The following is a 14,603-nucleotide window of genomic DNA, read 5'->3' on the forward strand; positions in this document are numbered from 1 at the left end:
ACTCAATCTAAAAAAAAAATCAGTCGATAATTCAAATGTCTTAGTCAACAATTATATCACTGCTTTCACCACTTTATATTCTAGGTAGGCAAGCAATAAATGGTCTGCAAGCAGCACCAAAAACCATCCTGCCCATTAAAGTCCAGCACCTGCATCACACGACAGAACTTCTGCTGTTCTCATTTTATAAAGATGATGGAAATACAAAGAATGGCTATAAAAGATTATGAAGGATCACACACATTTTATTGAAGAGAAACAATGGATGTGCAGGATCTTTTGCTGCATGATCTCACCTGTGTAGTAACATCCAGCTGACGGTTCTGAAACTCAAAGCCTTGTTTACCTGCAATAGACATGATGAAGTCTATCTTTAACATGTAGATCATCATTTAACATATACACATGTATTGAGAATGGGCATCTTAGGCTGTTTATCGTGTGCTATGACACAATTGATATCTCTGATGGCACCTAGTAAACTAGGCATGATTCGTAAGAATTTACAGGGGATTTCGATAACAGTAGAAGGTCTAGGAAATATTGTGTGCCATGTCTGCGACTGATCATGTGCGGATGATAAATATTCGTACAAAATCCGCTCTGTTCACTTACCAATATTCTTAAGTTCTTGTTTTTTGCGCTGGCACTTTGAGGTGTTCTCAGTGTTGCCTGAATTGGGGTACAGCTGCATATTTTGGCCAGGCTTCTTTTCCTGAGGTAGACACTACAAAACATATATACTAATTAATCTTTGTTTCGGGGGAAGCTAGAGAAAGATTTGATACACAAGGTCAGCATGACCATTTCACATTCAGAGTGACAGACCTGGTCGTTCATTATATGAGGTGCATACTGTGGCTTCCCAACGCCTTGCAAGGAATGCCACACATTGCTGAATTCATCATCTTGTTTATGCTGCAAGAGAAAAAGAAATAAAATCATTGATATTTGTAAGTTTCAGTAATACACTTAGAAAGAAACCCACAATTAATAGATCCCATGAGGACAGACATTGCACTCAATGAAATTACTATTACACCCAAGAGTGCCTACAATGCGGTAGAAAATGGGAAAACACACACTTTAGTAGTACAAGGCAAAATTGGAAGAAAATATTTTTTATTCTCTATTACTATTGTAAGTGACCATTTATGTTAAGGTATAAATAAAAACGATCCACTAAATTCACAGGACCAATAGCCATCGGACGGGAGCTTTAAGTTTCCTCTCCTATCCGCTTGGTCGCCTGGGCATACTAATTAGAAAGGATGTTGGGAATGCTAGCAAGTAGGAGGCAGTTTTTGAAGTGCTCCTGTCTGGCAGATATGGACAACTAACGTGGCCAATCATCGCTAAAACATAAAACTGGCAGAACTATACCGAAAATACCACTGAAATGAACTTGCCTTCTGTTTCTGACTTCCAGAAGAGATACCTGCTGACTGCGGGGAGTTTGCAATATCCGTAAATTGATGCTTCTCATTAGGTTGCTGTAATACACAACAGAAAAGAAATATAATAGTAATGGTAGTAAGACTAACATTACTATAGACTTAAAAGTGTTGTTCCATCATTAAATTCTATATTGACTAAATAGATCATAACAACAAATAGTTGCAATTTACATGTAATTTACTTACATTCAGTAAAAAAATTATGACATTTGTTTACATAGTAAAGTGCAATCCGATCGATGCACAAGGTGTATGTCAGTGTGCAGGCCCATCTGCCAATCACACACGCTCCGTTATCCCGCTCACAGCCAGTTCTCTGCACCATCCCTTAAAGCACAGCAAACACTAAAAATAGCAAGCAGTGCAGAAAGCCATTTCTACTGGCTGTGCTACAGTACACAAGGCGTTACTAGCCATGGGGCAAGTAGTGGCATAACTAGAGTGGGCAGGTGGGGCGTTTGCTCAGGGCACGGTGTCGTCATGCCACCTAATGCATTGGTCCACGGTTTATCTCAAAGGGCGGCAATTTTGGAGTGGGATTCATCAGTTCTCCAAGCCGGTTATCAAAGTCACAGCTAGTTAAAAAAGGTGCATATTGCCAACTCCGTGAATTTAACTGTACTCATGTCTTTCAGTGGAATTAAGAGTGTAAGGAGACAGTATTTGGGAGGAGGGAAAAAATGCATGAGGAAACAGGAAATGAGCGAGGAGACCGTATAGATGGGAGGGGAAAATGGGTAAGGGGACAGTAAGCGGGGGTGGGGTTTTTGGGGAGATGACATAATGGGGGTTAAGGGAGATGTATGAAGAGACAGTATGAGGAGTGGAGGATATGTGAGTAGACAATATGGGAATGAGGGAATGTGTGAAGAAACCGTATGGAGGGAGGGGGGAGAAATGTATGAAGAGACCGTATGGAGGGAGTGGCAAGTGTGAGGAGATAGAATGGGGAGGGGGAATGCATTAGAAGACAGTATGGTAAATGGATGATGTATGAACAGACAGTAAGGGGGAGGGCACAAATGTGTGAGGACACAGTATGGAGGGGAGGGGGGAAATGTCAGAGGAGACCGTATGGATCGGAAGGAATAAATGCGTGGGGAGTAAGGTAAAGGGGATATTGTGAGGGCTCAGTGGGGGGTGATTGTGAGAAGATTGTGAGGAGTCAGTATGAGGGGAGTTAAGCGTGATGACAATACGGAAACAGAAAAGTGTAAGGAGACAGTAAGGGGAAGAAAAATGTGATGGTGAACAGTATAGAGACTGGGTAGTGTGGGGGGGGGGGGCAGAAGAGAGGGGCAGCATGGGAATACAGTATGAGGGCACAGTTTAAAGAGGACCTATCTAAACTATTTATATGGGCATACAGGTTATAGACTAATGAAAAAGTCATACCTGTTTGCCTCATATCAGATGCCTTGTTGGTGAGAAATTATCTTTTATCACTTTATGTAAATGACCTCTTCCAGGCTCTGGGGAGTATGGTGCCTGGAAGAGAACTCTGCCTCCAGAGATTATTTTTAAATACACTGCTCAAAAAAATAAAGGGAACACTAAAAACCCACATCCTAGATATCACTGAACAAAAAAATTCCAGTTGTAAATCTTTATTCATCACATAGTGGAATGTGTTGAGAACAATAAAACCTAAAAATGATCAACGTAAATCACAACTAATATTCCATGGAGGTCTGGAGTTGGAATGATGCTCAAAATCAAAGTGGAAAATGAAGTTACAGGCTGATCCAACTTCAGTGGAAATGCCTCAAGACAAGGAAATGATGCTCAGTAGTGTGTGTGGCCTCCACGTGCCTTTATGACCTCCGTACAATGCCTGGGTATGCTCCTGATGAGGCGGCGGATGGTCTCCTGAGGTATCTCCTCCCAGACCTGGACTAAAGCACCCGCCAACTCCTGGACAGTCTGTGGTGCAACGTGACGTTGGTGGATGGTGCAAGATATGATGTCCCAGATGTGTTCAATTGAATTCAGGTCTGGGGAAAGGGCGGGCCAGTCCATAGCTTCAATGCCTTCATCTTGCAGGAACTGCTGACACACTCCAGCCACATGAGGTCTGGCATTGTCCTGAATTAGGAGGAACCCGGGGCCAATAGCACCAGCATATGGTCTCACAAGGGGTCTGAGGATCTCATCTCGGTACCTAATGGCAGTCATGCTACCTCGGGCGAGCACATGGAGGCCTGTGCGGCCCTCCAAAGAAATGCCACCCCACACCATTACTGACCCACTGGCAAACCAGTCATGCTGAAGGATGTTGCAGGAAGCACATCACTCTCCACGGCGTCTCCAGACTCTGTCACATCTGTCACATGTCCTCAGTGAGAACCTGCTTTCATCTGTGAAGAGCACAGGGCGCCAGTGGCGAATTTGCCAATCCTGGTGTTCTGTGGCAAATGCCAAGCGTCCTGCACGGTGTTGGGCTGTGAGCACAACCCCCATCTGTGGATGTCGGTTTCTAACCATTTGTGCAGACACATACACATTTGTGGCCTGCTGGAGGTCATTTTGCAGGGCTCTGGCAGTGCTCCTCCTGTTTCTCCTTGCACAAAAGGTAGCGGTTCTGCTGCTGGGTTGTTGCCCCCCTACGACCCCCTCCACGTCTCCGGATATACTGGCCTGTCTCCTGGTAGTGCCTCCAGCCTCTGGACACTACGCTGACAGACACATCAAACCTTCTTGCCACAGCTCGCATTGATGTGCCATCCTGGATGAGCTGCACTACCTGAGCCACTTGTGTGGGTTGTAGAGTCCGTCTCATGCTACCACAAGTGTGAAAGCACAACCAACATTCAGCCAGAAAGCATTGGTACTGAGATGTGGTCTGTGGTCCCCACCTGCACTCCTTTATTGAGTGTGTCTTGATAAATGGCAATAATTTCCATCTGTTGTCTATTCCATTTGCACAACAGCATGTGAAATTGATTGTCAAACAGGGCTGCTTAATAAGTGGACAGTTTGATTTCACAGAAGTTTGATTTACTTGGAGTTATATTCTGTTGTTTAAATGTTCCCTTTATTTTTTGAGCAGTGTATAAGGGGGTGTTATCAGTGCAATATATAATGGTTACCAGTGTGATGTGTAATGATTACCAGTGTTATGGTTGATGTGTAATGGCTGCACTCTGCTCTCCTGATCTCACCACAGAGCTGTGTGTGATTATACCTGACATCTGCAGGATCCTCTCAGCTCCAGCTTCCATCTCACAGGCAGACAGGGTTGCAATACTGTTGCAAAACAGCAGAGCCCAGAGAGAAGCAGAAAATGTGTTTGCAAGAAGACAAATTTCATTTCTACTGTTCTGTGCTAGTTACTTGTCCCACACTGGTAACTCCCCCTTTTATTTATTTATAATAATCTATAGAGGCAGCGTTATCTTACAGGCAGCGTCCTCCCCATAGCCTGGAGGAGGTCATTTATATAAAGTGATAAAATATGAGGCATAAAGGTAGGACTTTTTTCAGCAGTCTATAACCTGTATGCCCATATTAATAGTTTAGATAGGTCAAATGTGGTGACAGAATTCCCTTTAAGGACATTGTGTCAGGGTGTGCTGTATTAGATAGGTCAAATGTGGTGACAGAATTCCCTTTAAGGACATTGTGTCAGGGTGTGTTGTAGAAGACAGGATAAGATGAAAGTCTGCAGAGATGAGCTATGGATGAGAAAAGTTTCTATGGCATCTTGACAAGATGGAGAGTAAAAGTACGAGAATTACTCCAATCAGACAACATGTCACTTATAAAGGTACCTGGATGTAAATGTTTATATGTGATACTGCCTGTCTCATCAGTACTGTAGTTCCTGATGATGGAAGATCTGATGATGGCTGGAATCAACAATTTTCAGTATCACCTTACTACTGTTACAAACATTCAGTGAGTTGATGAAATACAATTGTTTATTGGGCTGGCCTTACATTACAATTTATTGCTATACTAAGCTTGGTGCAGTATTCATGTATTGGTGGTTCTGATACAGGAAAGAAATATATCTTGGTACCGTGTTAGCCAGTAGATAGAAAAATATTTAGAATTGAGAGTCCTCAGTGGTTGATACCTTTTAATGGCTAACTGAAAAGATGGTAACAAATTGCAAGCTTTCGAGACTACATACGTCTCTTCATCAGGCAAAGACTAAAACAAATTCTGAAGAATCACATATTTATGCACAACATAGTATGGAAAAAAAAAAAAAAAAAAGGGAGAGGGGAAAAAAACATGGATAAGCCAGGTGACATGAAGCAGAATTACCATGGGTGATAAACAGTTACGTCCATAAATATTGGGCCAATTCTTAGATAAGGATTGTTTTATTGTCCTGTGATTAGGGTCTCTGTTTGATGACCCCACATGGTCTCATGGGCAAGTTCCTTAGTTGTAGTTAGTTGATGTAAAAAGACATAAATCCGTGTGACACATTCATTCCTGCATTTAGAGTGTCAAAGGTCGTCATCAGTTTATATTCCCAGACTCTCCTGTCTTTTTGCGATTTGAAGTTACCCTTTAATACAAGTAATTTCATGTCCATTATGGACATGAAATTACTTGCATTAAAGGGTAACTTCAAATCGCAAAAAGACAGGAGAGTCTGGGAATAGAAACTGATGACGACCTTTGACACTCTAAATGCAGGAATGAATGTGTCACACGGATTTATGTCTTTTTACATCAACTAACTACAACTAAGGAACTTGCCCATGAGACCATGTGGGGTCATCAAACAGAGACCCTAATCACAGGACAATAAAACAATCCTTTTCTAAGAATTGGCCCAATATTTATGGACGTAACTGTTTATCACCCATGGTAATTCTGCTTCATGTCACCTGGCTTATCCATGTTTTTTTCCCCTCTCCCTTTTTTTTTTTCCATACTATGTTGTGCATAAATATGTGATTCTTCAGAATTTGTTTTAGTCTTTGCCTGATGAAGAGACGTATGTAGTCTTGAAAGCTTGCAATTTGTTACCATCTTTTCAGTTAGCCATTAAAAGGTATCAACCACTGAGGACTCTCAATTCTAAATATTTTGGTGGTTCTGGTGCTGTATTCCTATACGGCTGGTGGTTCTGTGCTGTATTCCTGTACTGATGATGGTTATGGTGATGTATTCATGTACTGATAATAGTTGTAATGCTGTATTCCTGTACGGTTGATGGATCTGGGGATGCTTGCCTGTACTGATGGTAGTTCTGGTAATGCACTTCTGTAGTGATGGTAAATCAGCTGATGTATTCCTGTACTTGGTGCTGATCCTGTCCACAAGCAGCAATCCATAACTTGTCAGATGTGACATATGGTTATGTTAATAAAGTATGGCGCCATCTGACAAGCTAAATGTTACTATGTTTGTATTTGTTAGGAGCCTTAATTATAAAATCAACCACTCTAGCACAACAAATCCTAACAACGTGTAATATAGTCACTAGTGTTGAGCGATACCGTCCGATACTTGAAAGTATCGGTATCGGAAAGTATCGGCCGATACCGGCAAAGTATCGGATCCAATCCGATACCGATACCAATACAAGTCAATGGGACTCAAGTATCGGACGGTATTCCTGATGGTTCCCAGGGTCTGAAGGAGAGGAAACTCTCCTTCAGGCCCTGGGAACCATATTAATGTGTAAAAGAAAGAATTAAAATAAAAAATATTGCTATACTCACCTCTCCGACGCAGCCTGCACCTTACCGAGGGAAGCGGCAGCGTTCTTTGTTTAAAATTCGCGCGTTTACTTGGTTACGTGAAGTCCCGGCTTGTGATTGGTCGCGGCGGCCATGTTGCCGGGACGCGGACCAATCACAGCAAGCCGTGACGTAATTTCAGGTCCTGCAGGATTTTAAAATTACGTCCCGGCGTTGTGATTGGTTGCGCCGCAGTCACATGGGCGACGCAACCAATCACAAGCCGTGACGTCACGGGAGGCTGGACACGCGCGTATTTTAAAATGCGCGCTTGTCCAGCCTCCCGGGACGTCACGGCTTGTGATTAGTTGCATCGCGGTCAACCAATCACAAGCCGGGAGGCTGGACGCGCGCATTTTAAAATGCGCGCTTGTCCAGCCTCCCGTGACGTCCCGGCTTGTGATTGGTTGCATCGCGGTCAACCAATCACAAGCCGGGAGGCTGGACGCGCGCATTTTAAAATGTGCGCGTGTCCAGCCTCCCGTGACGTCACGGCTTGTGATTGGTCGCGGCGGCCATGTTGCCGGGACGCGGACCAATCACAGCAAGCCGTGACGTAATTTCAGGTCCTGCAGGATTTTAAAATTACGTTCCGGCGTTGTGATTGGTCCGCGTCCCGGCAACATGGCCGCCGCGACCAATCACAAGCCGGGACGTCACGGGAGGCTGGACACGCGCGCATTTTAAAATGTGCGCGTGTCCAGCCTCCCGTGACGTCCCGGCTTGTGATTGGTTACGTCGCCCATGTGACCACGACGCGCCCAATCACAACGCCGGAACGTAATTTTAAAATCCTGCAAGGACCTGAAATTACGTCACGGCTTGCTGTGATTGGTCCGCGTCCCGGCAACATGGCCGCCGCGACCAATCACAAGCCGGGACTTCACGTAACCAAGTAAACGCGCGAATTTTAAACAAACAACGCTGCCGGTTCCCTCGCTGAGGTCCGGGCTGCGTCGGAGAGGTGAGTATAGCAATATTTTTTATTTTAATTCTCTCTTTTACACATTATTACATTAATGTTGTTTCGATACCCGATACCCGATACCACAAAAGTATCGGATCTCGGTATCGGAATTCCGATACAGCAAGTATCGGCCGATACCCGATACTTGCAGTATCGGAATGCTCAACACTAATAGTCACTATCAGTATTCAGCTCTGCTTGCAGGGTTCAGTGGTTATCATATCATCACTCATACAAGATTTCATACTTAACCTCATTCCCACAAAAGTTAAAAAAAAAATTGTAAAAAAAAAAATAAAATCCAAATATAATAAAACAAATATCTAAATACCGTATATACTATAGTATAAGCCGACCCGAGTATAAGCCGAGGCACCTAATTTTGCCATGGAAAACTGGGTAAGCTTATTGACTCGAGTATAAGCCGGGTATGCATTGTTCCCTCATCCCTGTCCTGCTATGTGTGGCTCCGCCATCCTGTCCTCTTATGTGGCTCCCCCACCCTGTCCTTTTATGTGTGGCTCCCACTGTTGTATGCATGGCTTACCTGGTCCCGTATGGCTCACACCCCCGTCCCATCATTGTATGCATGGCTCACACCCCCCAGTCCTACTCACCCTCCTCGCGCCATCGCTGCATCTCCGTTGTCCCAGCGCAGCGCAGCAGCTGTTCCTGTGCTGAGCGATCATGTGATAAGGTAATCAATATGTGCTCCACGCCCCATGAGTTGGATTTTTGAATAGGCACTTTTTCACTTTATATATCAGATGATAGCTCCGTTCTCACAGATGAGTATATATTTGTATTGTACTGTACTTCTTTTTGGGCTGTTTTTTGTATATTGCTGACCCCTTGTTTTTTTTTTTCAAATTTATTGTACCAATAAAGTTTTTCATGATTTTATGGCATTCGGCTTCCTGTCCCATATTTTTGATGTGTATTTAAATTTGGAAGTGCCATGAACCTAGGCAAGGTGCACTTATTTATATATGTGTGTATTCATATGCATATAAGGTATATATGCAATAATTTAAGCTAATGATTTACATCTGTTAGCCAGCATAAAGTACATGTGGGGATTCCCTAGCAACCAGGCAACCCCCACATGTACTAATGCTGGCTATCAGATGTAAATCATTCAGCTGCAGCAAGAAAAACTAAATCTCCGAGCACTAAAAAATACTCGGAGGACCCCCGAGCGTGCTCAAGAAATCTCAAGTAACGAGTATATTCGCTCATCACTATTAATCATCATACCACTGAACAAAAAGTAGAATAAAATGCGATCAAAAAGACAAATATAAATTAACGTGGTACCACTGAAAACGTCATCTTGTGTAGCAAGTAAAAAAGCCATCATACAGCTCCATCAGCGGAAAAATAAAAAAGTTATAGCACTCAGAATAAAAAAAATAAATATTTTTTTCTGTAAAATCGCTTTTATTGTGTAAGGGAGCCAAAACATACATATATACATATATATATATATATATATATATATATATATATATATATATATATATATATATCTAATATATAAAGCTGAATGTGTGTGTGTGTGTATGTATGTATGTATGTATGTATGTCCGGGATTGGCATCTGAACCGTAGCAGCTACAGCCACAAAATTTTGCACAGTCACACGTCTGGACCCCGAGAGCGTCATAGGCTATGTTGTGAGGTGAAATTTTAACCCCGCGCTTTCCAATTCACCAAACAATTTTGCCCCTATCTACATAATGGGGAAAAAGTGAAAGGAAAAGTGTTGGAGGCGTCGCAGCTACAGGCACAAAATTTTGCACAGTCACACGTCTGGACCCTGAGAGCGTCAAAGCTATATTGTGAGGTGAAATTTTAACCCCGCGCTTTCCAAGTCACCAAACAATTTTGCCCCTATCTACATAATGGGGAAAAAATGAAAGGAAAAGTGTTGGAGGCAAATTAACAGCTGCCAGATGTGAACAAGGGGGACTTAAAGAATGACAGCGATGGCACCAAAGAGTATATACTGTACAGTTGCTAAGGTGGGGCCCCAACATGGGATAATCACACCACCACGGGGATATGAACACACACACAAAATGCGCCACACACTACCACGTGCTCGAACACATATACCACCCTCAGTGCACATTTCACCACACATACACCAACCTCGCCACATAAAAGTAGAAACACAAAAGTCGCCGCTCAAAACTCGCCACGCGCAAAACTCTCCACATGCAAAACTCGCCACACGTGCAAAACTCGCCACACGCAAAACTTGCACACGCAGAAAAATTGCCACACGCAGAAAAATTGCCACATGCACAAAAGTTGCAACACATGCAAAAGTTGCCTCACACAAAACTTGCACATACTCAAAAGGCACCACACATAAAACTCGCCACGCGCAAAACTCGCCATGCGCAAAACTTGCTGCACACAACTTGCTACACTAACCTGTCACATGCAACTCGACACACAAAAAGTTGCTACACGCATGTCGCCACACAAAACTCATCTCACAAAAGTCCCTACATGCATGTCGCCACACGCAACTCAACACACACAACTTGACACACGAAACTCGCCCTAAAACACACACAAGTCTGGTATCCTTCAAAAATAAAAATCTGATTAATAAGCAGACAAACTACAAGAGCAACAAATGTACCATATAGGAATCCGGCAGCTGTCAGTCACATGACCAGTCTATTATGTGTATGTGTGAGCTAATATATACTGCCAGGGGGTGGGCTTACTGTTGGCTGGGGATTTATCAGGCTGCCATTTTAGCTTACAAATACTGAGGTAAAAATACTGACCAAATAACGTGTGAACGAGGGCTAATACAGGAGGAGATGGCATACAGCTATATACTATATACAGGAGATGACACACAGGTATATACTATTTACAGGGGAGATGACACACAGGTATATACTATATACAGGAGGAGATGACACACAGATATATACTATATACAGGAGAGATGACACACAGGTATATACTATATAGAGGAGGAGATGACATACAGGTACATACTACATACAGGAGGAGATGACATACAGGTATATACTATATACAGGAGGAGATGACACACAGGTATATACTATATACAGGAGCAGATTACCTACAGGTATATAGTATATACAGGAGGAGATGACACAGGTATATGCTATGTATAGGAGGAGATGACATACAGGTATATACTATATACAGGAGATGACACACAGATATATACTATATATAGGTGAGATGACACACAGGTATATACTATATACAGGAGATTACATACAGGTATATCTAATATATAAAGCTGAATGTGTGTATGTATGTATGTGTGTATGTCCGGGATTGGCATCTGTACCGTCGCAGCTACAGCCACAAAATTTTGCACAGTCACACGTCTGGACCCCGAGAGCGTCATAGGCTATGTTGTGAGGTGAAATTTTAACCCCGCGCGTTCCAATTCACCAAACAATTTTGCTCCTATCTACATAATGGGGAAAAAGTGAAGGGAAAAGTGTTGGAGGAAAATTGACAGCTGCCAGATGTGAACAATGAGGACTTAAAGAATGAGAGCGATGGCGACAAAGAGTATATACCGTACAGTTGCTAAGGTGGGGCCCCGACATGGGATACTCACCACACACGGGGATATGAACACAAACACAAAATGCGCCACACACTACCACGTGCTTGAACACATATACCACCCTCAGCACACATTTCACCACACACACACACCAACCTCGCCACATAAAAGTCGAAACACAAAAGTCACCACTCAAAACTCGCTACATGCAAAACTCGCCATATGCAAAACTAGGCTCACGCAAAACTCGCCACACGTGCAAAACTCACCTCATGGAAAACTCACCTCATGCAAAACTTGCACACACAGAAAAATTGCCACATGTACAAAAGTTGCACCACATGCAAAAGTTGCCTCACACAAAACTTGCACATACTCAAAATGCACCACACATAAAACTCGCCACGCGCAAAACTCGCCATGCACAAATCTTGCTGCACACAACTTGCTACACTAACCTGTCACATGCAACTCAACACACAAAATGTTGCTACACGCATGTCGCCACACAAAACTCATCTCACAAAAGTCGCTACATGCATGTCGCCACACGCAACTCAACACACACAACTTGACACATAAAACTCGCCCTAAAACACACACAAGTCTGGTATTGTCCTTCAAAAATAAAAATCTGATTAATAAGCAAACTACAAGAGCAACAAATGTACCATATAGGAAATACGGCAGCTGTCAGTCACATGACCTGTCTATTATGTGTATGTGTGAGCTAATATATACTGCCAGGGGGGAGGGCTTCCTGTTGGCTGGGGATTTATCAGGCTGCCAATAGCAACCAATCACAGCTCAGCTTCTATTTTGCTACAGTTAATTAACCTGAGCTCTGATTGGTTAATATAGGCAACAAAGACATTCTCAGTATAACAAAGCTAATATATGTTGTGAAATGCTTCTATTTGCTTAGTTTTTGCCTTTTAATAATTACATTTCTATCTATTTGTTTTGTGGTTTTTGTGTGCAGAATAAATTTTTGTTAACACATTCTATTTTGCTAACAGCAGTCATTAACCCGGGCGAAGCCGGGTAGTACAGCTAGTATATATATATATATATATATATATATATATATATATATATATATATATATATATATATATATATATATATGGTATCACTGTAATCGTACTGACCAGTAGAATAAAAATGCCTTATCAATTTTACCATAAGCTGAATGCATCCAATAAAAACATCAGCTCGCTCCGCAAAACACAAGCCATCTCATGACACTGTGGGCCAAAAAATTGAAAAATTGTAGCTATCAAAATAAGGTGATGTGTTTTTGCAATAAAAAGAGCTTTTTAATGTGTAACATCAGCCATACATTAAAAAACATATCTGGTATCGCTGTAATCGCACAGACCCAAAGAATAAAGTTGCCTAATCACTTATACCGTACGAGGAACAGCATAAGAAGTAAATAAAAAGCAATCCTTCACCTGCTATTTTGTTAGTTCTGCCTCCCAAAGATCGCAGTAAGGCTTGGCGCACATTTATTCTGCGCACTGCAATGAGCGCTCACACCGGGGTTTCCGTGTAAATCTCTGAAATACTTGATTCAGATGGAACCCCCGTTGGAAGATTCCCTATAATGAGGCAGATGAAGGCACTGTGGACACCCTATAGGACCCCGTGTTCCAGCAGTGTCTTTTTAGGATTGAATAAAAGTGTCATCGACGACAGTTTTGTGCGCTTCTGAAAAGAAGGACAACACTGAACAGAGGCCAGATGGAATCCAGAGTAATGCTACTGCCTCATTATAGTAAATGGATCCCTTGGGGGTTTAACCTGAATCTTGTCACTTGGAGATTTAGATGGAAACCCCAATGTAAGTGCTCACCGTAGAGAACTGGCTAAATGTGATCCCAAATTTGTGTAAAATCTCCAACTCAATCAACAAAAAAAGCAAGTCCCCACTCAGGTCTGTCATCTGTTAACGGAAATATAGGGGGGGCTTCCACATTACTGGTAGTAAAAGGCTCTGGAAAAGCTAAATGGCCCTCACCCTCCAAAAGAAATTCAGCAAATTCTACTCTCTCAAATCCAAATGCTCCCCTCCCTTCTGAGCCCCAGTGTCTCTAAACTACATACAGCTCTGGCAAAAATTAAGAAACCACTGCAAAATGTTCAGTTTCTCTGATTTTTCTCTTTATAGGTATATTTTTGAGTAAAATGTAAATTGTTCTTTTATTCTATAAACTTCTGACATGTCTCCGAATTTCCAATCAATAATTTTTGTATTTTTTTTTTCTGACAGAAAAATTGTCAAAATTAAAAAACAAACAAACAGGGCTTTCAGATCTCATATAATGCAAAGAAAACAAGCTCATAATCATTTAGAAACAACAATACTAATGTTTCAACTCAGGAAGAGTTCAGAAATCAATATTTTATGGAATAACCATGATTTTAAATCACAGCTTTCATGCGTCTTGGCATGCTTTCCACCAGCCTCACATACTGCTTCTGGCACCAAAATTTAAGCAGTTGTTCTTTGTTTGATGGCTTGTGACTATTCTTCATCCTCTTGATTACATTCCAGAGGTTTTTAATGGGGTTCAGGTCTGGAGATTGGGCTGCCCATGACAGGGTTTTGATGTGGTGGTCTCTTAATTTTTGCCAGAGCTGTATAGAACCCACATGTTTGGTATTTCTGTAGTGATGAGAGCCTACCTAATTTACGGGTGCATGTCTACAGACGCACGGGCTGGGTATAACGTACTGGTGACTGCATCGTACTGGTCACTACAGCGTACTGGTCACTATAATGGCAGTTTGCAATTTTCTGTCAGCAATTTCCAATACGGCTTGTTTCTGGAAAACAACCATGGAGTCGAAATCGTCACTACACCTGTAGATAAATTCCCAAAGAGGTAT

At 42.3% G+C, this 14,603-nt stretch overlaps 1 protein-coding gene across 2 annotated transcripts in view; it reads right to left on the bottom strand.

The window, feature by feature from the left end:
- The window catches only part of XRN1 (5'-3' exoribonuclease 1), a 175,547-nt gene that overhangs the window by 32,458 nt on the left and 128,486 nt on the right, over window positions 1-14,603 (bottom strand). For both annotated transcript variants that reach the window (XM_077290791.1, XM_077290790.1), the window contains 4 exons: window positions 1,410-1,493; window positions 829-918; window positions 616-727; window positions 297-346 (listed from right to left, as the gene is read on the bottom strand). In XM_077290791.1, the coding sequence (XP_077146906.1) occupies window positions 297-346; window positions 616-727; window positions 829-918; window positions 1,410-1,493 (336 nt within the window). The remainder of the gene's footprint in view (window positions 1-296; window positions 347-615; window positions 728-828; window positions 919-1,409; window positions 1,494-14,603) is intronic.

Source organism: Ranitomeya variabilis, chromosome 2 (genome assembly GCF_051348905.1).
Source record: "Ranitomeya variabilis isolate aRanVar5 chromosome 2, aRanVar5.hap1, whole genome shotgun sequence".
NCBI lineage: Eukaryota > Metazoa > Chordata > Amphibia > Anura > Dendrobatidae > Ranitomeya > Ranitomeya variabilis.